At 57.7% G+C, this 23576-nt stretch overlaps 2 protein-coding genes across 2 annotated transcripts; both read left to right on the top strand.

Moving 5' to 3' along the window:
• The first annotated feature begins 394 nt into the window (after positions 1–394).
• On the top strand, positions 395–1094 carry LOC136461004 (uncharacterized). The gene is made up of 2 exons (XM_066460492.1): positions 395–507; positions 611–1094. The coding sequence occupies exons 1-2, from the start codon at positions 395–397 to the stop codon at positions 1092–1094; spliced, it is 597 nt and encodes a 198-aa protein (XP_066316589.1).
• A 6276-nt stretch (positions 1095–7370) lies between these two features.
• On the top strand, positions 7371–9432 carry LOC136459012 (probable WRKY transcription factor 65). The gene is made up of 3 exons (XM_066458913.1): positions 7371–8168; positions 8334–8486; positions 8622–9432. The coding sequence occupies exons 1-3, from the start codon at positions 7975–7977 to the stop codon at positions 9193–9195; spliced, it is 921 nt and encodes a 306-aa protein (XP_066315010.1). The 5' UTR covers positions 7371–7974; the 3' UTR covers positions 9196–9432.
• Positions 9433–23576: the final 14144 nt, after the last annotated feature.

The following is a 23576-nucleotide window of genomic DNA, read 5'->3' as shown; positions in this document are numbered from 1 at the left end:
GTAGAAGAGGCAAAAGGACGCCAAGGCGGCAAAGCGCACGAAGCACATCCTCGCGCACGAGGAGCTGGATAAGCGCCGCCGTCAACAACGGAAGGACGGTCTTCCGCTGGAGGAATCCCTGTCGACGTCGTTGTCGATGGAGGCCTAGGACGGGGACGACAAGGTCGAGGGAGGGCGAGGTCCCCTGGACCACCTTCCTGATGTCGTGGAGGTGGCGCCCGGGGTGTCGGCAAGCAGCCCGGCACCCCCGGGAAGGGGAGGAGAAGCGGACCCAGGGCCGGCGGTTGCCCGCTCCGGGGCCGAGGCCGACACGCCCGAGGCGCGGGCGTTAGGCAAATGCGCCGTCAGCCCGGTAGGCTCGGCGGCCGTGGTGGAGCGGGTGGCGGCGGAGGCGATGCCACCGCCCCTGCAGAGGACCGAAGGGGCACCGGGGTCCGCTGAAGACCGGCCGGCGTCGATGGATACGGAGGCGACGCCTCTGCCGCCGCCTCTGCCGCTGCGGATGAGGTTTGCCGTGGCGAAGCGGGGGCCGCCCCGATCAAGGCAAGTGTATTCTTGGCAGGATCATGGTGTTTTCAGTCTCTTTTTTAGTTTTGCGCTGACCCTGTAGGTTAATTTTCCTTAGTCGGAAGCGGCCTGCGGACGACCTCCCCTTGGCGCCCCTTAAGGCGCTTAAGGCGAGCCCTGGCTCCTCCGCACACTGGGTGGCAAAGGCACAAGCCGCTATCCAATGCGGCGTGGCGTCGGCGAGGGTCAACCCAAAGGGGCTGGCCGCCCAAGGAGGGGCTATCGAGGCAGCCCCTACACAGACGAGGGAGGGAGCGCTTCCGCCTCGTGGGGGCGAGGCTCACGAGTCGGATGGGGCTGGCGTGCCCTTTGTTGCCGAGGCCCCCGAGGTCTCCGAGGCTGAGGCAACGAAGGCTACGGCGCCTACGACCGCCGAGACCGTGGTGGCCGCGATCGGTGTCTCCGTGTCTACCGAGGCCATGATGGCGGAGGCCAGAGCCCCCGAGACCGCTGAGGCCGTAATTGCAGAGGCCGGAGCCCCCGAGGTCACCAAGACCGTCGTGATGGCGGCGAGGCCATCTATGTAGGAGGCGGAGATGCAGGCGGTGGAGGCCTCGGTGGTGCCCTTGGTTCAGGGCCCGCCGTTGTTGCGAGAGAGCGCCCGGGAGGCGGTGGTCTATCCGATCTCCTCCGATGATACTTCCTAGGCGCGGGAGGTGGTCGATGCCGAGGAGACCGATGTCGTGGAGCAGCCAGTGCCGCTCTTGGACGAGGGAAGCTCGGCCCTCATGCGGGTCTGGCCTGAGCCTCGCGGGTGGGATCACCCGCGGGTACTGTGGCGGAGCCAGGACGACCCTGAGGGGGAGCCTCTGTTCGCCCTTGAGGACGCGGCCGAGGGCGGGCGCTGGAACACCTTTGAGCAGTACCGCCAGCTGGCGGAGCGGTCGCTACGGACGGCACTGTCCGTGGTGGCCGACGAACTGCCCGGAGTCGCCTAGGTTCGTGTTTTCCTTTCTCGCGCGACGTTTACTTTCCTAATTTTGTTGCGACCAATGACCCTCGCTCTGCTTCCCCAGGAGCTCGAGACCCGATCGCTTGGGAAGTCGGTCTTTCTCCAGTGGGAGAGGGGCGTCTGGGACCAGCTTCACCGGCAGAAGGGCCTTCTTGCCGATGCTAACGAGCTTCTATCGGTGCGAAGCGCGGAGGTGGAGGACCTCCACCTTCACTGTGCCGACGCGAAGGTCGAGGCAGCCACGGTCCAGGCGCAGCTCGCCCCTTTGGTGGCACGGGTCAAGGAGCTAGAGGAGGAGCTTACCCGTGCGGTCAGCGATCGGGATGCCTTCAGGTCCTGGGCCGAAGAAGCGACGGCCTCGGGCAAGGCCCTCACCGGGCAGCTGGGGGTAGAGGAGAGTGCGCACCGGCTGACCAAAGGCGCTCTGAACGAGGCCCTTGCTGCGGTTGAGGCCTCGCAAATCGAGGCTGTGATTTTGAAGGGGATGGTCGAGGGTGAGTTCTAGTCCCCTTGTTTTGTTTCCTTTTCCTTATGTTTGCTCCCTGACTTCCTTGTATGACGCAGAGCTGGGAAGTGAAGCTTCCAGGGCGGCCGAGGCCTCTAGGTTCGAGGCCCAACGGTTGAAGGAGAAGGCCGAGGCCTGTCAAGCCGAGACCCGTCGCTGGGAGCAGAAGGCCAAGGGTGAGTTCCGTGGGCTTCCGTCCCCAACTTAGGTTGTCCTTTCTCTCGCTCGACTTCATTCCATTTTCCGCGGTGCAGAGTCGGAGGCGGAGATCATTTGGGCCGCCGAGGCTTCCAGCGCGGTGCAGACGGTGCTCGAGACCGAGATCGGGGAGCACGAGGCGCTGAAGCGTGCTGCCCTTTCCGCCTGCGAGGCCTTGGAGGTCGAGGGGGTTCAATCAGGCAGCTCCCTTGGGAGCCGCTTGATTGCGCTGAGCAGCCAGATGCGCGAGTAGCTCTGAGGGGCACTACACACGGGTGTCAAGCGGGCGCTGGCCGTCATCTCCTCTCACTACCTTGGCGTCGACCTCCCGGCCATCAGTGATGGCTATGTTCTGCCTGATGATGACGAGGAGGTCGACGCGGCGGTGGTGAAGCTGATGGAAGCGGCGGAAGGCCCTGGCACGGCGCTGGCGACGCTCTTCGAAGAGGAGGTGGTTCCTCCCCTACCATCTGCCGGTGTTGAAGGCCCTGAGCCTTGATCTGGGCCCCGGGGGCTATGTAAAAATAGAATAGGGGTTATTTTTTGTATCGTAACGCTTGTGGCCGTCGAGGCCTTTACTTTTGAAGTACTTGTGTTTCCTAGTTGTTTTTCTTATGTTTTCGAGCCTCTGCCCTCTGTCGCTCCTGATCAGATTTCGTTTGCAAAACACCCCCTTGGGGCCTAAGCCATCCCTTGAGCGAGAGGTAGTGAGGGAGTGCCGTAGCCCGGAGGCGTAGGCCGTCTCACGACTCTACCGGCCTCTTGCTTAGGAAACAGACCTTGGTCCGAGGGGTTTTTACAACTAATTCGTCAGAGCCTGCTAGGGACTTGGCGTAGGATTTTTTGCGAAAAACAACTGAAGAATGGTGCATGGGACCTAGGGGACGCCTAGGGAGGGGTCCCCTATCTAGCCCCCGAGGGAGGCTTGGTTCTGCCGAGGCAGAACCGAGTTTCCCTTGCCGTGTTACTGTATTGCCGAGGCCTACAATGGGCTCGGGGGGTTTCTCGAAAAGTTAGACGAACTAAAGAACGCTTTTAATTATACTTCGAGAAATGATATATACAATGCTTGGAAATTTAGGGATAAAAGCGACGTAGCTATTCTATGTTCCAAGCGTTGGTGAAGACTTCGCCCTTCTCGTTGGCCAGTTTGTAGGTCCCGGGCTTCAGCACTCGGGCAATGATGTACGGTCCTTCCCATGGTGGGGTCAGCTTGTGGAGACCCTTGTTGCTCTGTGCTAGCCTCAACACTAGGTCGCCTACCTTCAAGTCTCGGCCTCGGACGCGTCGGGCCTGATAGCGCCGCAGGCTCTACTGGTATTTGGCCAAGTGTAGTAGCGTGATGTCTCAGGCTTCCTCCAGTTGATCAAGGGCATCCTCTCGGGTGGTGCGGTTACTTTGTTCGTTATAGGCTTGCAGCCTCGGGGAACTATATTCCAAGTCGGTGGGGAGGATGGCCTCGGCCCCATAGACTAGGAAGAAAGGCGTGAATCCTGTGGCTCGGCTTGGGGTGTTCCTCAGGCTCCAGATGACCGACGGGAGCTCGGCGAGCCATTTTTTGCCAAACTTTTTCAATCGGTTGTGAATCCTTGGCTTGAGGCCTTGTAGGATCATGCCGTTGGCACGCTCTACTTGGCCGTTGGTCCTTGGGTGTCCTACGGCCGACCAGGCCCCACGGATGTGGTGGTCGTCGCAAAATGTCAGGAACCTTTTGCCGGTGAACTGCGTCCCGTTGTCGGTGATGATGGTGTTGGGGACCCCAAACCTGTGGATGATGTCAGTGAAGAACAGCGCCGCCTGCTCGGATTTGATTCGATTGATCGGACGAGCCTCGATCCATTTGGAGAACTTGTCGATTGATACCAATAGATGGGTGAAGCCCCCGGGGGCCTTTTGTAGAGGCCCGACCATGTCGAGACCCCACATGGCGAATGGCCATGTGATGGGGATGGTTTGCAGGGCCAGGGCTGGGAGATGTGTTTGCCGGGCATAGTACTGGCATCCTTCAGGAGCGTACCAGCTTGGTAGCGTCAGCGACTGCCGTCGGCCAGTAGAACCCTTGGCGAAAAGTCGGAGTGGGTGCTCAGGTCGAGAGTGAAGCGCTGGCGGCGTTCCGAGGGGTGCTCGTGAGCGGCAGTGTAAGCGTAGGCGTAAGAGGCGGCGGCATTTCTCAACCCAAAGGGGTATGGGGACAGTGCCGTCTCTAGATTCTGCCCCGCCGGGGTCGGCTCTTCAGGGAGTGGTGGAGCGGAGCTTGACGACTGGGCATCGCCGCGTGCCATAGGCAAGTTTCCTTTGTCCAAGCTCAGGCTAGACAGGTCTCCAGCCAGGGACCCTGTGCCAACAGCTGGTCGTAGGATATCGGCGGGGGGTGATGTGTCGCCCTGGATTCGCGTAGCGTCGGGGTGGCCTTGTTCGTGCCGTGCTTGGCGAGAGCGGCCGCTCGGACGCCGCCCGTGCCTGGGCTGCCGGGGTGTAACTTCATCGTTGGACGGTGGGGCTCGAGGAGTGAGGAGCACCATGTCGTACTCATGCCCTAGAGACATGAACTCTAGGCTCCCAAACCAAACCGCGGTGCCGAGACACAATGGTCGTATGGGGTCTGCCATCCGGAACTTGTTAGGATGACGAAGCTGACACGCAGAGGCCCCTACCTGGCGCGCCAACTATCGGTGTTTCAGACCGGGGGGTCCTCAACCAACCAGTGAATTTGTTCTGCGTGCTCCCGATTCCGGATGGTGATGCAAAGAGATACATGGTTTATACTGGTTCAGGCAATCGAGGCCCTACGTCCAGTCTGAGAGATCGATCTTGTATTCCTTGCACCGAGGTGCTCGTAGTAGGGGGTTACAAGCTAAAGGAGAGAGGGAGCTGGTCCCAGGTCTCGGCAGGGTGTCGTGCGGGCCGCTTGAGACGTTGCTCTCAGGTGGCAGGGATGTGCGTGTGTGTGTGGGTGTTACCAGGTGTTTTCTCCCGTCCCCTAAAACAGCCCAAGTCCTCTCCTTTTATAGCCTAAGGGAGGACTAGGACGGTACATGAGCTAACTATACGGCGCCGTGTGAACAGAGACGGCGTGTCCGGGCCCTGTAGCCTGTTCCTGTGGCGGTGTGGTCGTCGGAGTGGTCCGTCCTTGGAGCACTAGGGCGGCGTGGCCGTCCCATCAGATCCTATGCGTCGTGGGAGCCCCGGGACTACTTCGGAGTGGGTGCGGCGGTGGACGTGCAAGCCACTGTGGATGGACTGCGCGCGAGGCCGAGACTTGGTTGGTGTCGAGGCTGCACCGTGGTGGAGGGGTCTCGGCAGGCGTGAACCCCAAGATAGCCGAGACCTTGGTGTATAGTGCCGAAGCTTCGAGTGGGTGGCTGATCATGGGTACAGTGTTAGGACACAGTGGCCGGTAATCCCCGCCGTACCCTGTCCCAGCCGGTATGGCGCTGATCGTGGATACAGCGTTAGGACACAGTGGCCGGTAATCCCCGCCGTACCCTGTCCCAGCCGGTATGGCGCTGATGCGACCTCGGGTCGCGTCGGCCATTCTGTGGCGTTGAGCCGTCGTCCGGCTGAGATTGCGGGAGTGGTTGAAGCATTAATGGGACACGACACGTTGTCTGGGGGGTCGGTCGAGGCGGGGGGTGACGGCTGCGGGCGACCCGGCCTCGAGCGACACGGAGACTAAGGCCTCGCGCGAGACGGGGATCGGGCTCCTTGCCGAGGCCTTGCGCGAGACGCCTCGCGCAATACGGAGGATGTACCCCCTGCCGAGGCCTTCCCTGGAGAGCCTCGGGCGAGACGGAGACGGCGCCCCCTGCCGAGGCCTTCCCTGGGGAGCCTCGCGCGAGGCGGAGTTTGTTCCAGGATGCCGAGACCTCCTGCTCGAGGCTCGAGGCGAGGTGGAGGAGGGCCCGGTGGGCTCGGTCATGGCAGGTGAGGGGCCTACGGCTTACCTTCTAGCTTTATTTTTTAGATGGTATTTCAGCGACCCGTTTGATGTTTATTTGGGGTACCCCGTTCTAAGGTACCAACAGTACGTGAGTGTCTATGTCTATGCCCTGAGTCACTTTCTTTTTGCATGTGGCACCAATTCGCAAAAAAAAAGTAAAAAAAGTGAGCAAACTATATATTCTACCTCACGATAACTCTATATATGCTCAGTTCGTGTGCTATAATAGTTTCCAATGGATGCTGTTGACGAAGGCACCTTGTTACAAAAACTATACCCTTGCATAATTGATATGTTTTTATTATTACGAGAAAATAGGTATCGTGCTGAGAAGCTGAGGAATGAATAAGCGTCGTGTGTTCCCTGTATTCAACTAGTACTACGTTAACAAGAGCATCATTAAAAACGTCCCTATCAAATTAAGATCAGTAGTAGCATTTGGTGTCAGACAACAGATAAAATTAGTTCTGCGTACATATCGATAGCAGCCATGACTGTATAGTTTTCTAGCGATGCACATGGATCATTAATGAGAACGAACCCTACTTGGCACGCCCAACTTGGCTGTACTCTCTCCCGGTCTCCCCCATGGAGGAGGTCGGCTTCTTTAGTCCTACCCCCACATGTAACTACCGTAGTTTAGACGACTACATGTGAGAGATCTAGCCGGCCCGTTTCTTTCAAGTACATGCAATATTCTAATCGATGCGGACGTACACTCGGAACAAGGCAGCTGGACATTGCGACCTCCAAATGCCGATTGGTTGCAGCGTTTAGCGCTTGTTCGTTGTACCACATACAAATTGGAGCGAACCAACATGAAACCCTTGTATTTCCTCACAAAATGTGCCTGTTCTTCCTTCTTCTTTCCCAAAGAAAGCCCTGGCAACGTCCGTGTATATATATACGATCACAGGCCAGGGTTGAACAGAGGAACCCATGCATACGTACATACACCTTATTTGGACATCTCAGAGCACGCGTATATCCGCACATGCACGAAGATGTGTGTGCACGGGTGGAGTCCATGATTGGCTGGCCGGAGTGGTTAGAGCGGGGGTCGCGATCGCAGCCTCCACTAGATTAATCACGGCTCTCTCCGCGCGCGGCCCGGCCCGGCCCCGAGCACGTCGCTCTCCTCTCCGGCTCTCCTCTTCCGTTCCGAGACGCAACACAGCGACAAGAAACAGGCGAGATCCAATCCAAAACGAACAGAGCATACAAGCAAGCAAGGCGCCAAACCAAGAAAAATATCGCTTCGCTTCGCGTACGCTCACGCCTGCAGCCGCCCGCCGGTATGGATATCGCTCACTCGCCCTGGCTGCCCTGCTCACCACGGTGCTCCCCGATGACACTAGCCAGCATCGTTCGCATAAAAAAAGGCGCCCACTAGCGCGCGCACCCCGCATATACAGACACGCCGCGCATCGCGAGCGAGAGAGAGAGAGAGAGAGAGAGGAGGGGAGAGGGATCATTGAAAGCCGCAGCGCCCATCATCGATCCGCCCCCGGCCCGTCTGTTCGCCACTCCACCATTTCTTCCCCGCTTCAATCCCCTCCATCATTCGCTCCAATACTCCAGTCCGCCTCCCCCGCTTTCTCCACCATCAGGGCGAAATTTTTTTGCGCGCTTTGGGAAAGCGCGAGTTAGTTTTGCTTTGAAGCTGCCTGCTTTTTATCCGTCCGGGGCTGTGGGCGTCGGGAGCGGAGCAGAGCAGAGGGCAGAGGCTCGTCTCCGGCTCCGTGTACTCCGCCCGGGCGTGGCCACCGAGGCAGCGGCGGCAAGAGAGCCAGAGAGGAGAGGGTCTGATCGATGTCGTCGGCCGAGGACGGCTACTGCAGCTCGGATTCGCCGCGGGCGGAATCCCCCGACGAGCCGCTGCCTGCAGCGGGGGCGGGGGCGGACGCGGACGCGGAGTCGCCGCGCGCTGGGGCCGCCGGGCTGAACAAGCGCGAGCGCGACCTCCCCGCCTCGCCGTCGTCGCCGCTGCCGCCAGCTAAGCGCAGGTACGGACAGGATTCATGTGTCGCGTCCCACGCGTGCCTGCACAGAGAGTATTCTGCGCGGTGCGCGCCCGTGACCTGCTGCTGCTGCGCTGGTACGGGAATCTAGAAATCAGGGCTGCAAAGATCGCTGATTTGGCTCTTGTCTCTTTGTGTGCGAGCAAGCAGCCGGAGATCGGTGGAGAAGCGGGTTGTGTCGGTGCCGCTGGCCGAGTGCGGGGACCGGCCCAGAGGGGCCACCGGGGAGGGGCCGCCGCCGTCAGACTCGTGGGCGTGGCGCAAGTATGGGCAGAAGCCCATCAAGGGCTCCCCCTACCCACGGTACGCATGCAGCTGCTGCTGCTCATTCATGTCCTGACTGAACCTAATCAGCATCTGTGTGCATGCTAGTAAGTAATTGCTGGTTCCCGATTAGCAGCAGCCTGGTAAGCTTGCTTTGTGCTTCTGTTTGTGCAGGGGGTACTACCGCTGCAGCAGCTCCAAGGGGTGCCCGGCGAGGAAGCAGGTGGAGCGCAGCCGCGCGGACCCCACCGTGCTGCTCGTCACCTACACCTTCGACCACAACCACGAGGCGCCGCAGCCCAAGAGCAGCAGCAGCTGCTGCCACCAGCAAGGCAAGCCGTCCCCTCGGCCGCCGGCGCCGAAGCCTGAGCCCGTGATCGAGCAGGATGAGCTCGGTCCGGAGCATGAGCTGGCAGAGACAGAAGTGCCAGAGCAGCAGGAGCCGGAAGAGGAGCAGGAGCAGAAGATCGTCCCAGGTCTGGCCGGGCCGGAAGCGGAAGCGGAAGCAACCGCAACGGTGGCGCCGGCGGCCGAGGAGGACGAAAGCTTCGACTTTGGGTGGTTCGACCAGTACCCGACGTGGCACCGGTCGGCGCTGTACGCGCCGCTGCTGCCGCCGGAGGAGTGGGAGCGGGAGCTGCAGGGGGAAGACGCCCTGTTCGCGGGACTCGGCGAGCTGCCCGAGTGCGCCGTCGTGTTCGGGCGACGCCGCGAGCTCAGCCTGGCGGCCACCGCGCCGTGCTCCTGATGGTCCTTGAACTCTTTTTACATTTGATTGTTTTTTTCCCTGTTTGGAGGCACTAGTACATAGTAGCTCTGATCGATGCACGGGGTTTATCTGTTCAAGGCCGGCTGCTGCTGCCTCCCCGTGTTAGATTGGGTGCGCGCGTGCGTTCTTGTTCGTTCGTGCGTTCGCCGTCCAAGGTTGTCCCGTTTGCAATGTGATTCCAAGCAGAAAGCAGCGAAAGGTTTGGCATTTTTCTTTCTTCGTCTCGCCAGTTGTGATCGCGGATGGAGACATGGCTCGCACCGCCACGAGCTGCGGCGTGGTGCGCTCCGCCTGCGGTGCCGCGCCAAACAGACAGGCTTCGTCCGATGCGGAAGCGGGATCTGCCCACCCGACGGCAACTGGTGGCGGGGTGGTGGCAAGTGGCAACGCAACGGCGTGTGCCGCCCGGCTTCGGCGCCGCGGTGGTTGGGAGCACTGGGGAACACGCGCGCGCGATCGAGGCCACGTGCGGCGCGGAGGATGCGGGCGCTATGGATGTAACGGATCCAACCCCATCCCCACCTTCCCACCTGCGGGCCGCGTGCTGTCCCGCCCCATTGCCAGTCACGGCCGGCTAGTCGTTTTGTTTTTTCGCCACCAGGGCAGAGCCGGCCGGCAGAACCGCGGCGCGGCACGGCGCCACGGCCGTGTCTCCCCCCGATGCCGGGAGGGACGACGCGCGTTACCCGCGAGGCTACGCCGGCCGCTGCGTCGAATTTGGCCTGCGTCGCTGTACCGCTACGCCGCGTGGGATACGCACATGATGCCGTCCGCCTAGCAGTCTAGCACGGCGTTACGGGAGGGAATTTGCGAGCAGATCGGACAAACACGTTGAGATCCAAGGCTAGGAACAATATTCGCTTGTTTGCTCGTATGTAGATTATAAGTTAGAATAATATTTTTTTAGTCAATAATAAGTAATTCACGATCGTTTTCAACGAAACGATTAGACTGTAGGTTCCAAAGGCCGAGGGACTGATCGATCCAGCCTTCCTAGGTGTGGCACAGGAGGACGGAAGCTTTGGGTCATTCGTTCCCAGAGTGTTCCATAGGATGACGATGAACTGATGATTGGTCTTATATCGGCAGTGAGGACGGACACGAGGTTCAAAATTGCGTTAGAATTGCGTTTTTTTTTCTCGGCGGAGGGATACTCCGTAGGCAATTGCTGGAGAGATTTCCTCACTTATTATGCTTCAGTAAACAATATATACCTTCCAAAATGGTTCTTCACCGCATGTTAGGAATCAAAGTCCATTACAGTATTACCCATGTAACATTTCAGAGTCCTGTTTGTGTTCCTCGTATAACTAGGGATCCATTTGGATCACTGGACTAGTTATTAGTCTAACTAAAAATTTTAGGTTTAGTCATGTCCTGATTGGATACATGGTCGGCTGAGAGAAGCTTGCAACTAGTTAGGTTAGAATAAAAATTAGTCCACCTATTTAAGGCCATGTTCGTTTGGAGGAATTTAGAGAAATCTGGAGGAATCTGGATGAATTTGGAGGAATTTGTGAGAGCATGAGCAGTGATTTTTAGCCATGAACAGTGAATTCCGGCTGGTTTTTACACTAGCGAACGACACCTAAATGGTGACTACAGTAACCTTTAGTCTTGTGAACCAAACATAACCTATCTCTGCCACAAGATCCTTTGTCAGCATCCTATGATAGTCTACAAGTTAGTGAAAAATGTAAAACTAAGTGCCGGTGCAGAAAGTGACCAACACGTAAATATTTATAGTTTTGTCGTACGTTGTGATCGGATGTGGCCTAGCACTCAATGACATAGGGTTTATACTGGTTCAGGCAACGTCCTCTACGTCCAGTTTGAGTCGGTCGGTGACTTTATTCCTGAGCCCAGGTGCTCAAAGTTTGTTATGGGGTTACAAACGAGAGGGAGTAAGATGGGGGTGCAAGAGGCCTGGTCAGACTCCGGATTGAAGGGCCGAGAGTGACGGGAGCTCCTACGTGCGCTAAGTATTCGAGCGTGTGCTCTATGTAGCTTTAGAGTGTCTAAAGCTAGCAAAGAGTGAATCGATCGTTGGTTGTTCCAATCGTGTGTGTTCGAATCGTCTGTCTTTGAAGAGAGCGCATCCCCTTTTATAGATGAAGGGGACGGCTTTACAAGAGAGAGAGTGTGAGAGAAAAAGTGTGTGTGCTACCTAATCTTGTTGCCCACGCCGTCGGGTACAAGGCGGTTTGTCGGTGCCCACAACATTGTTGGTGTCCGGATGCATGTGGTAGGCTCCATCATCATCTTCTGGTATGACAGATGTCGACGCCTACCATACTGTAGGATAAATGTCGGCGCCCACAACATTATTCATGTTCTGACATGCCTGGAAGGTTGCGGTGCATCCTTCTGACACGGCCTGACAGTACTGTCCTGCAGGTGTGCAGAGTATGGCTCTTGATATTAGGGTTGACTGGAGTGCCCTGCCTTACTTGCTCTATTCGTTTCCTGGGTCTTCACCGAACGGGCGTCCCCGGTCGGTCATTCCCCAGTCGGCTCCGACCTCTCGGTCGGAGAAGAGCTGTAAGCAGAGGTTCGATATACTTCCGGTCAGAGAAGTGAGTCAGAGTCGGAGGCGAGCGTCGTTCCTTCTCGGCCAGGCCTTCCGGTCGGAGAGGCAGGCCAGAGTCGGAGGTGACGAAAATGAGCGCCGTTCCTCCTTGGCCAGGCCTTCCGGTCGGAGAGGCGGGCCAGAGTCGGAAGCGAGCGTCGTTCCTTCTCGGCCAGGCCTTCTGGTCAGAGAGGCGGGTCGGAGTCGGAGGCGACAGAAATGAGCACCGTTCCTCCTTGGCCAGGCCTTTCGGTCGGAGAGGCGGACCGAAGTCAAAAGCGAGCGCTGGAGTCAGAGGCGAGCCGGCCAGGCCTTCCAGTCGGAGAGGCGGGCTAGAGTCGAAAGCGAGCGTCGTTCCTCCTTGGCCAGTCCTTTCGGTCGGAGAGGCGGGCCGGAGTCAAAAGCGAGCGATGTTCTTCTTTGGCCTGTTGTTAGGTTTTTTGGGCCGACCCAGGAGTTCCGTGTCGTTCGCAACGTTGTCTGCTAGGCCAAGCTTTTGCTAGGAAGCAGGTCCATGAGGGATCCTGGGTTTATGAACCCGACAGGAGCCCCCGAGCCCACGGGCGATTCGAGTAGAATCGCCTAGGGTTTTTTCATCTTGACAGCGGGTGCGTGCGAGCGCACCCGCGGGTGTAGCCCCCGAGCCCCTGGGCGATTCGGGTAGAATCATCTGGGGGGTTTTGTCGTGTTGTCAGCGGGGGAATTTTTTGTTTCAACAGCGTGCGCACACGAGCGCACCCGCGGGTGTAGCCCTCGAGCCCCCGGGTGATTCATACCGAATCGCCTAGGGGTTTTGTCAGCGGGCGTGTGTGTGCACCTTGGTGGGTGTAGCCTCCTCTTTCCAGTTTCTGACCCATAGTTTCCAGGAGCTCAGTCCCAGGCGTTTCATCGCAGTCGAGGGACTAGGCGAGACGGAGTCGTCAACCAGGGCGTCAGGCGCGCCGACGGTTTGGGCGAGTCGGAGTCGCTAACCAAGGCGTCGGGCATGCCAAGGGATCGCACGAGACGGACTCACGGATCTAGGCGTCGGGTGTAGCCGAGGGACAGCCGAGGGATAGGGCGAGATGGACTCACGGACCTAGGCATCGGGCGCAGCCGAGGGATCGAGCGAGTCGAAGTCGCGGATCTAGACGTCAGGCGCGCCGAGGGACTATCGAGGGATCAGGCGAGATGAACTCATGGACCTAGCCATCAGGCATAGCTAAGGGATTGGGCGAATCAAAGTATCGGATCCAGGCGTCGGACGCGCCGAGGGATCAGTCGAGTCAGAATCATGGATCTAAACGTCGAGCGTGCCGAGGGATCGGGCAAATTAGAGTCACGGATCCAGGCATCGAGCGCAACTGAGGTGTTGGGCGTCCTAAGCCCCTGAGCCCCATTGGGCTCGGTAGGGGTCAGGTGAGTTTCGTGCATTACCCCGTTTGTGGTTGTCGTAATCGGATGGGCTGAGCTAACCTCGCTTGCCTCGATGGCTTGAGTGACGCGCTTGGTGAGCTTGCTAATAGGTACGTTTGAGTGGAATCCGAGTCCATCGTTCGTGATGGGGTCGGCATAGTCCTCATGTGGCATTCCACTGCTCGTTAACCCGCGTCCTAGCAGATGCCCGGGTCGTTTCGGAGGCCGACCCAGGTGGCCCATTGGCCTCCCTTCGATAGAGATTATGTGGGCATGGCTCAAGGTTAGGATCGAACGAGAAGGTTGAGATGACCCTGTCTGTTTTAGAGCAGACTGGGCGAGGGCCGCTAGGGCTCATCTACATTTTCTCCCCTGACTCTGTTTGACGTGAGGCCACCTCGAGCCCTTCATAAGCCAGCCTTTGAACCCTAGTCGATCGTTGCTCATGTTGAATGAGGCAACTACCGCTTCCTGACGCAACACGGAGTGTTGTGATGCATTAATTGCATATGCGATGCTTTGGATGTATAGGATGAATGAATGACTGTTATGAATGAATGTGTGAATGCGTGTATGCAAATGGATGAATGAATGATCGTGCATCAGAGAAAAATAAAGTAGGGATCAGTAGAGTTACCTTGTTTGACTCGAGTGACAGGCTTTGAGGAGTTTTTATCGATATGTCCGAACGGGATCCGTGTTCGTCGTTCATGATAGAGTCGGCGTGGCCCACATGGGGCGTCCCTCTGCTCCTTACCTGTCTCTCGGGGTTTGCCTGAGCCATTTGATCGACTTAGGAAGACCATTGGTCTCTCCTGGGCGGAGATCCCATTGTTGGGCCCTTCCAAGTCTTGCCTGGGAATACGGAGGGCCGCCTGCACGCAGTTGCGCCTTGTTTCTCATGCCTGGCGTGCGGTAGTGGTGGGCCATACCTAGGCCACGTCCTATCTAACCAGGCATCGTTTCGTCGGGCAGGGTGCGTCCCATCGGTCAGGGAATGTCCTGTCGTATTTCATCCGCATTGAATAGGGGAAGGGAGAGGGTTTCAAGCCCCAATCCTTCGCCTTTTCTCAACTGTTGTGCCTCCACCTTAAATAGAGGAACGGAGAGGGCTTTCATCCTGTTACTTCGCCTATTCCCCAACTGCCGCCTCTCCTCCTTCATTCTTCTTGCTAGAGCGTTCGTGTGCCGCGGCGGTTCCTAGGAAAAAAAGGGGAGAGCGAGGGAGAGGAGAAACTCACAGATCCGTTTATAGGAAAAAAGGGGAGAGCGAGGGAGAGGAGAAACTCACAGATTCATTTACGAATCCAGAGCGCAATGTCGAGCTGGAGGTCATCTTGTATGAGCGAGTCGGTGCTGGCCGCCTTTGCCGAGAAGGGGGTGTTGTCGCCGAAGGAGGTGGCGCATTAGAGGGCTCCTATGGGGGAGGATTTCCCATGACCTTTGGCCAGTGAGGTTGTCTCCTTCCTCACCTTCCATGAGCGCGGGTTAGGATACCCCGCATAATGGTGCGTGGGCTCCTTAATGAGTGGGCCTAGAGTTGCAGCACCTCAACCCGACTGGGGTGCTGCACATCGCTGGCTTCGTCACCATCTGTGAGGCCTTCCTCGGGATGGAGCCGCACGTGGACTTCTTCCGGTGGATTTTCTCTAGGTGAGCCTTGTTGGAGAGGAAGCCACTCGGGATCGCTCCGGTGGGGGGCTTCGCGCTGCAAAAGAAGCTGAGTGCATCGGGCGCCTACCCCGCGTACACCCTCTACAACTCTAATCGGAGATGGCATGGGGAGTGGTTCTACATTAGGAACCCGGTGGAGGTTCCGTTCCTGTTGTTCACCAAAAGGAGACCAGAGAGGTGAGATAGCTGGTCATAGGGGCCTGCCAGCCGACAAAACAAACTGGAGGTCATCGGGACGGAGCTCCAAAAGCTGGTGCAGCGGGGCCGTGACGGGCTACGGGTGTTCCACACCTTCTTTCATCGTCGGGTCACCCCGTTGGCGGAGAGGACGTGACCGATGTGGATGTACACTGGCCCGACGGACCTCGACCGTACGTCGCCGGAGGAGTTGGCAAAGGACGAAGTCTGGAGCCGATTAGACTGGGTGCTGCAGCTGTGGGCCCAAGAGACCCTTGAAGGAAAGCCCGGACCTCTTCATGCCTCAAAGCTATCCAACCTGGTACATTCTCCTCTCCTTATTTCGTGTCCTTTTTGATCCTGCTCTCTTGTAATCTTGACTTCGAGTCGTCTGTTTTGTAGGGACTCGAACGTTACAAGTCCCGGCCACATCTTCCAAAAAGGGCCGGAGGGCGTGGCTCGGCAAGTGACCCTGAAGGAGGTGGCGGACGGCTGGAAGAAGAAGAGAGCTGAGAAGGATCAGAGGAGGCACCTGAAGTAGCAGGATATCGCCCGACGCGCGCGGGCTGGGGAGAATAGGAGCGACATCGAGGTGGAGCTCGAGGCGGAGATGGGTGACGACGTGATCTCCTCCGAGGATGAGGGAGGCCGGGAGGTCGCCGTGACCTCGGTGGAGCGCTACAAGCCTACGACCATATCTGCCAGCGGTGGGTGGGATGTGTAGAGGCGCAGCGATGTTCCCACGCTAAGGAAGCGCCACCAGCTCGGACACCATCGGCGAGCGGGAGGCGAAGCGGACACGGTCGTCGCACCCTTCGGAGGTATTGCTGGCCTTGTCCCCGCCTGCTCTAGGGCTGGCCAGGTGGTCAGAAGAGCGGGCTCGCACCCGTGCATCTTCGAGGCTGGTGCCGACATGCGACCCTCAACGGGGGGATGCCCTGCTAGCTGCTCCGGTGGGCGCGCCTCGAGCCGGTGGTCACGGTGACTTGTGGGCCAGTCGGGAACCAACCGGTCAACTCCCCCCTGGTTGAAGTAAGGGGGTGTGGGTCGTGGCCCGTGAGCGGTCCTCGCCTAGTGGTCCCATTACCAGCGGGTCGGGGCTTTAGAGCCCTGCTGCTTATGTCCTGATATGCATTGTTTTTTCTCATAGTTTGAGTTTTTTGAGCGTGGCTGACCTATACTTGTTTTGACAACAGGCATATGTTGACGGGGTTGAGCATCGCCCCAACTCCCATGTGGGTGGAGTGGACACCCAGCCTGCATCAAGCCGCGGCGAGTGGCGGGGAGAGCAGGCTGGTGGCGGCAGGTCCTTCCCCTCCGAGGGTGGTGCCTTCCCAGCTAGTCGCAACTACGGCGGCAGTAGCGGAGGTGATGGTGGCGATCCTAGCGGCGGCAGAGGCTGGGTCGGAGGTGACCCTCGTGATCCCTCCTGCACCGGCTACGGTGGAAGAGGGGAGGGAGACTGGGCTCCTTGCCTCGCCGGTCGGAGGGCCACACAGCTCGCCCTCCTGATCGGAGCTGGAGGTGTCGGGGGAAGACGTCGCCAGGCCAGAGGCGAAACATCCACCGACAGGCCATGAAATCAAGATAGTGGAGGTCCCCTCCGACGGCGAAGCAGGTGATAGGGTGGAGCCGTTAGCGCCATCGCAGGAGCGAGCGGTGGTCTGGTCATCGGCTGAGCCTTCCAGCGGGCTGGGGGCGACCACCAACCTGGTGTGGCCCTACCCCGAGGACTCGAGGAAGGTTCGGTTCATCATTCAGGATGAGCAGAAGTTGCAGCTTTGGGACATGCTTGGGGAGAGGACTCGCCATGGAGTCCGATCTCGCCTAAACCAGGGTGAAGCTAGAGGAAGCCCTAGAGCGGGTCAAGGTCGTCCAGCAGGCGATCACGGTCGACCTGCCTTAGGTCATAGAGGTAAGTTTTCTGCATTCGTCCTTGGCTCCTTGGTCTTCCATCGGTTGTCTCAGCACGCCTGCCTCTTGCTTTGTAGGGCTTAGAGGAGATGTCGAGCCACAAGTCCCGTTTCCTCTAGGTGGAGCATGCCCGGGAGGCCGCGATGTCGTGGCGGGTCACCGAGCTTGAGCGTGATCTAGAGTCCACCAGCCGTGAGTCTCAAGACTGGGCAGGCAAGGTGACGGAGGGAGGGGGGTGGACCGGCTCACGGTGGAGCGGGCGACCTCCGCTGAGCGGGGACTTGAGGCGGCGAAGGTCAGCCAGGCAAAGACCAAGGTGACGCTCCAGAAGTCCCTGGTGGAGACCGAGGCGATGCTCTAGAGTTCCCTAGAGGCCCTAGAGTCGGAGCGGAAGGCCCGGTCGAAGGTCTACCAGGAAGTGCTCGTGCTCTGAGACCGGGTGCTGGGGACGGAGGAGGCGAACGCTCGGCTACGCAAGCAGGTGACTCGGCAGGAGGAGGGACTCTCCATCCTTGAGAACACCCGCCTTGGTATGTATCTTTTCTGCTTTTGATGTCTTGGTTTTTTCCTTTAGCCTGCTTCTGAGCTTGTCATCCTTCTTCCAGAAAAGGTTGGTTCTTTGGAGCAGGACCTGGAGACAGCCAAGGCGACGATTGATCGGAGCACGGAGGCGCTGGCCAAGTCCCTTGAGGAGCGACATGCTCTCGAGGGGGAGCTTGACCAGCTCTACAACATCACCCAAGTCATCGTCTCGGAGGTGTTTGGGTCGGTGCCAAGCACTAGCACGCCCGCCATCCATCTAGCGGAGCTCTCGGATGAGGTTCGAGCCCTCATCTCTAACAGGATGTTCTATGGAACATTGGGGGTGCTGACATTGGTGGCGACACACCACCCGTAGCTGGACTTCATCGCCATCTATAGCGGGTACGTCAACGGCTAGAGCCCAGACGTCATCCATGTGCTCAGGGAGAGCTTGCTGCCACACACACAGTTGGTGGCAGAGCAAGTCTCTGCGCAATGGGTGATGGAGGCTCACCATGCGAATGTAGCCGAAGGTGCACGTGCAGAAGACGTCGTCCAACCTATGGATGGAGCAGAGCCTGGGTCCGAAGCGAATGTTGCCCTGCCTTTGACCGAGCCAAGTGTCGCTCCGTCGGAGGGCAAGCAGCCTTTATCTTCGCCGATCGTGCCGTCAACTGATGTCGCCGGGCGGCCACAGTAGAAATTTAGAGTAGAAGTACTTAGCATATGTAAAGGATGAGTTCGTGGGGAAGCCCCCGTGTGAACAGTTGTGTTGATGAATACATCAATTTTTGTTTTGTGATGAATCACTTCATTCGGGGAAGTTTTGTCCCATCCGTTCCTTATTTTTACCCTAGCATACCTTTGTTTTTTATTCTTTCTTTTTCACACCTACCCATTCGTCACGTAGGCTACAAACTTAAGAGCCCGAGCATGGCCCGTGAGGCTCAACTGCTTGTAACCGTCGGTAGTGGCGGGGTGCGATTGGGTGGAATGTTTAAAGCAAAGTTACATAAGGTAATTAAAGGAACGAACTACCCTTTCATTCGGGTAAAAAAACATTCACCATATGATAGTAAAAAAGAGAGGTGGTATCGCACCCCCGTGAAGCCCCCGAGCGACCCAAGCCGAAAGTGTGTGGGCTGGGGTGCTTTGTAGGAGCAAACGTTGAATGAAACAAAAGCGGTAAGACTGGATTTTTAGGGGAAGAAACGACATAACTGTTTGATGTTCCAAGTGTTGGTGAGAACATCACCATTGTTGTCCTTCAGTCGGTAGGTGCCCAGTCGGGTCACCTCGGTTACCATATAGGGCGCTCGTCTTGATCCTCGCGCTTGGCCTTGCCCTCTTCCCAGCCTCCATTGAAGACCACTCCGACCGCCTCCTCGTCGGAGGCGTGGTTTGTAGCGACGTCATGCAGGTCACGGGTGGTCCGGTGCTTCAGGCAGTCAAGCTTGTGAATCAAAGACTCACAGGTTGTCCCGGAAAGGAACGCACTGGTGACGTTTGCATCGATGATATTAGGAAGGGAGTTCCACCGCTTTGAGAACCTATAGATGTAATCCCGTAGGGACTCATTGGGCTCCTACTGGCAGCTCTTGAGGTCCCAGGAGTTCCCAGGGTGGACATACGTCCCCTGGAAGTTCCCAACAAAGACCCTCTTGAGGTCTGCCTAGTCACGGATGCTGTCGTGCGGGAGGAATTCGAGCGACGCTCGAACATGTCGCCCCACATAGATGGGGAGGTACTAGATGATAAAGTGGTCATCATCCACTCCTCAGGCTCGGTAGGCGAGCCGAAAGTCTTCGAGCCATATTCTAGGGTTCGTCTCCCCAGTATACTTGGTGATATTGGTAGGCGGTCGAAAGCGCTGTGGGAACGACGCTCTCTGGATGCGTCGGCCAAAGGCCCGTGGTCTTGGGCCATCCAGGCTAGGACTCTGGTCGTTGGGTCGGTGATCACACCTGGGGTGCATTTCACCGGTCCCCTCGATGGTCTAGCCATAGCTCGTGTCGCCTACTCTCACTGCCACCCAATGGATGTCATCATCATGCTGGGCCCGACGCCGGTTGCTAATGACGCTGCGAGCGTCTCGGTTTGACCCAAGGCGTTCACGCACCGGGGGTCGGTGTGGAGCGGGCGCTGGATCAGGCCATGGTGCAGCTGCATCCTCCTACTCCACGCCTGGTGGCTGTAGTGGTGAGCGGATGGAGTGATTCGTCTGGTGCATCCCCACCCCCCTGGTGGGGAGAGAGGCCACGAGTCGGTGTCGCGATGTGGAGCTCTCCGCCTATTGAACGGCGGTGGTCTCCACCAGTGCCTGAAGGTTCCAGTGGACCGCCTGCTCCTATGGGTCAATAGGCTCGGGAAGGCCACGTAGAAGCATCACTGCCGCCGCGATGTTCTGGCCAGCCCGAGCAAACTATGGGGGATCGTTCCCCCCATTGATGATGTTGCGCTGAACCTGGCTGGCACGACCTTGGGCGCCGCTCACTAGGTTCTGCACATGGGGCGCAGTGTACTGCACCGAGCGTGTCAGCGCATGTGGCGGCTAGTTCTGCCGCCTTCGTCGTAGCTCCTCGTCGTGCTCCTGCGCACATCCGAGGGCCTCTGCATGAGGGTCTGAAGGGTTATGGGTCTATAGAGACTCCGCTACCATCGACGGCTGTCCTAGAGCATCCGCCATAGCGCACTCCCGAGACAGAGGGTGGCTAGGTGCCACGACATCACAGATGCTGGAGCCATCGCTCTTAACATCGTCATCCATGAGGTCATGAAAAGATGCGGGAGCGTAGATCGCCATCCCCACGAATTTGGATGTGAGAGGGGGCAGTGCCAGCATCCTTCGGAGCCCCTAGGCATATGCTTCCGCGAGGGACATGAGGCCATAGGGGAACCGGTCGCATGGCGGTCGCAGCAGGGACAGCGGGGTCCCTTCGTAGAATCGGCGGAAGATAGTAAATAGCGAGTAAATAACAAAGCGTACATTACTCATAGTTGGGATTGAGCCCAGCGTGAGCTCGGAGCGAAGCGTAGGTGCCTCATCATTGAAGTCACCGGGTGTCCTAGAGCCAACGGAGGGCGCTCCTCCTCCGACGGACGCCAGGTCAAGTGCCTCCTCACGGAGGTGAAGCACGCTGATCCGATCGGCGATGAAGTCCAGGCTTCCAAAGAGGAAGGTCTGGGACAGCTCGAAGACGGGTGGAACCCATATCCCAACAGGTGGGATAGTGAGAAACTCTAGCGAGCCAAAGCGAGTCGTATCGCTTAAGCCCACCATGGCGAAGGTGGTGGAAAGGTGGGCCATCCGATGACCAAAAGCATGAACGTACGACGTCTTCCCCACGGACGGCGCCAACTGTCGGTGCAGAAAGTGACCAACACGTAAATATTTGTAGTTTTGCCATACGTTGTGATCGGATATGGCCTAGCACTCAATGACACAGGGTTTATACTGGTTCAGGCAACGTGCCCTATGTCCAGTTTGAGTCGGTCGGTGACCTTATTCCTGAGCCCAAGTGCTCGAAGTTTGTTGTGGGGTTACAAACGAGGGGGAGTAAGATGGAGGGTGCAAGAGGTCCGGTCAGACTCCGAATTGAAGGGCCAAGGGTGATGGGAGCTCCTATGTATGCTAAGTATTTGAGTGTGTGCTCTGTGTAGCCTTAGAGTATCTAAAGCTAGCAGAGAGTGAATCGATCATTGGTTGTTCCAATCATGTGTGTTCGAATCGTCCGTCTTTGAAGAGAGCGCACCCCCTTTTATAGATGAAGAGGACGGCTTTACAAGAGAGTATGAGAGAATAAGTGTGTGTGTGCTACCTAATCTTATTGCCCACGCCGTCGGGTACACTACGGTTTGTCGGTGCCCACAACACTATTGGTGTCCGGATGCGTGTGGTAGGCTCCATCGTGATCTTCTGGTATGATAGATGTTGGCGCCTACCATACTGTAGGATAAATGTTGGCACCCACAACATTGTTCATATTCTGACATGCCTGGAAGGTTGCGGTACATCCTTCTGACATGGCCTGACAGTACTATCCTGCAGGCCCTTGATATTGCGGTTGACTAGAGCGCCCTGCCTTACTTGCTCTGTTTGGCCTCCCGGTCGAAAAAGAGCTATAAGCAGAGGTTCGATGTACTTCCGATTAGAGAAGCGAGTCAGAGTCAGAGGCGAGCGTCGTTCATTCTTGGCCAGGCCTTCCGGTCGGAGAGGCAGGCCGGAGTCAGAGGCGACGGAAACGAGCGCCATTCCTTCGTGGCCAGGCCTTTCGGTCGGAGAGGCGGGCCAGAGTCAGAAGCGAGCGTCGTTCCTTCTCAGCCAGGCCTTCCGATCAGAGAGGCGGGCCAGAGTCAGAGATGACAAAAACGAGCATCGTTCCTCCAAGCCTTCCGGTCGGAGAGGTGGGCCGGAGTCGAAAGTGAGCGCCAGAGTCGAAGGCGAGCCGGCCAGGCCTTCCAGTCGGAGAGGCGGGCCAGAGTCGGAAGCGAGTGTCGTTCCTCCTTGGCCAGGCCTTTCGGTCGGAGAGGCGGGCCGGAGTCGAAAGCGAGCGCTGTTTGTTCTTTGGCCTGTTGTTAGGTTTTTTAGGCCAGCCTAGGAGTTGCGCGTCGTTCGCAACGTTGTCTGCTGAGCTGAGCTTTTGCTGGGAAGCAGGTCCATGAGGGACCCTAGGTTTATAAACCCGACACTAAGAGAGAATTATTAGGCTAACAGTGATATGCACGTGTCGAGGACCTAATACCGGGGTACCCAATGAGGTGGAATTAATAACCATCGAACGTTGATGCTTTCGGTCAGACAAGAACACTACTACACTTATTGCCCGAACGACGAAAGATTGGTTCCGCCTCACCCGACCCCCAAGGGCTAAGACTCCGCCTCGCCCGGCGTCCGAGGGCTAGCTTTACCTCGCCCGACATCTGAGGGCTAGCTCTGCCTCGCCCGACGGCTGAGGGCTAGCTCCGCCTCGCTCGATGTCTGAGGTCTAGCTCCACCTCGCCCGGCTTTCGAGGGCAGGCTCCGCCTCGCCCAACGTCGGAGGGCAGGCCCCGCCTCGCCCGATGGCTAAGGGCTGGCTCCACCTCGCCCGATGGCTGAGGGTAGACGTCTGAGGGTAGGCCCCGCTTCACTCGACTACTGAGGGCAGGCCCTGCCTCGCCCAACGTCTGAGGGCTGGCTCTGCCTCGCCCGACAACTGCACCCTGCTCCTTCATAAAGACAAGCACAGGGTACGTTAGGACATTCGAGTCAACCATAGTATCGAGGGTCATGCCCTGCATGCCTGCAGGAAGGTACTGTCAGGATACGACAGGACGGGTGCTTTAGGCCCTTTCTGACCTGACAGAGCCCGAACAGTGTTGTAGGCGCTGGCTTTTGTCCCACAGTGTTGTAGGCGTCGTCACCAGCCCTCGAACGCGGATACTAACACAAGCATACGACAACCACTACGATCAAAGACAAAACTCACATCATCTACAATTATAGACGTATGGTCACTTCCCCGTCTACTCCCCAAAGGGTCACAGCTCGGCTCTCTGACATGCCACATCGTCTGCCGGTGTAGGATGGGATGCACCCACTTGCTGAAAGAGGCCAGGGCACGACCCTATAAGGATCAGCGAACACGCCGTCCCTGACAGGGTCTGCCATGTTAGCAGGGCAGGCACAGGGGAAAAGAAAGACCCATATCCTTCGAAGGACCTTCTCTACATTTGTTTTTTTTTCTCTTTCTCTCGTTTGTAACCTCTGCTCCCCCTTGGCCTATCAAAGGGAGGGCAAGGCACCCCACTAAGGGGACCGATCGTTTTGATATGCAAGATGACGAATCGATTCGACACAACACAGCCAAGCAGCAACCGATCTCTTGGCGTCCTTTCGACCTTTCCATTAGAGACTTGGGACATGTCCCTCTTTCGATTGTTTGTACCCCCTACTACGAACCTTTCTCGGTATTAATAACACGAGCAGCAGCAAACTGGACGTAGGGACATTCTGTCCGAACCAGTATAAACCTTGTGTCCTTTAGTACACCATCCGAGCCTAACGTGCAACAATTATAAATTTACTAGTTGGTGTTTGTTCGAAACACCGACAACACGTTACTGTTCA

The sequence above is a fragment of the Miscanthus floridulus genome, chromosome 6, assembly GCF_019320115.1.
Source record: "Miscanthus floridulus cultivar M001 chromosome 6, ASM1932011v1, whole genome shotgun sequence".
Classification (NCBI taxonomy): Eukaryota; Viridiplantae; Streptophyta; class Magnoliopsida; order Poales; family Poaceae; genus Miscanthus; species Miscanthus floridulus.
The sequence above is the reverse complement of the archived record's forward strand: the minus strand, read 5'-3'. Positions and strand labels throughout refer to the sequence as shown.

Bases quoted from the DNA above. Each gene is read 5' to 3' on its own strand.
- LOC136459012 (XM_066458913.1), top strand. From the start codon at position 7,975: ATGTCGTCGGCCGAGGACGGCTACTGCAGCTCGGATTCGCCGCGGGCG. The intron at 8,169-8,333 runs GTACGGACAGGA...GCGAGCAAGCAG, and splicing joins CTGCCGCCAGCTAAGCGCAG to CCGGAGATCGGTGGAGAAGC. The intron at 8,487-8,621 runs GTACGCATGCAG...CTGTTTGTGCAG, and splicing joins AAGGGCTCCCCCTACCCACG to GGGGTACTACCGCTGCAGCA.
- LOC136461004 (XM_066460492.1), top strand. From the start codon at position 395: ATGCCACCGCCCCTGCAGAGGACCGAAGGGGCACCGGGGTCCGCTGAA. The intron at 508-610 runs GTTTGCCGTGGC...CTGACCCTGTAG, and splicing joins CCTCTGCCGCTGCGGATGAG to GTTAATTTTCCTTAGTCGGA.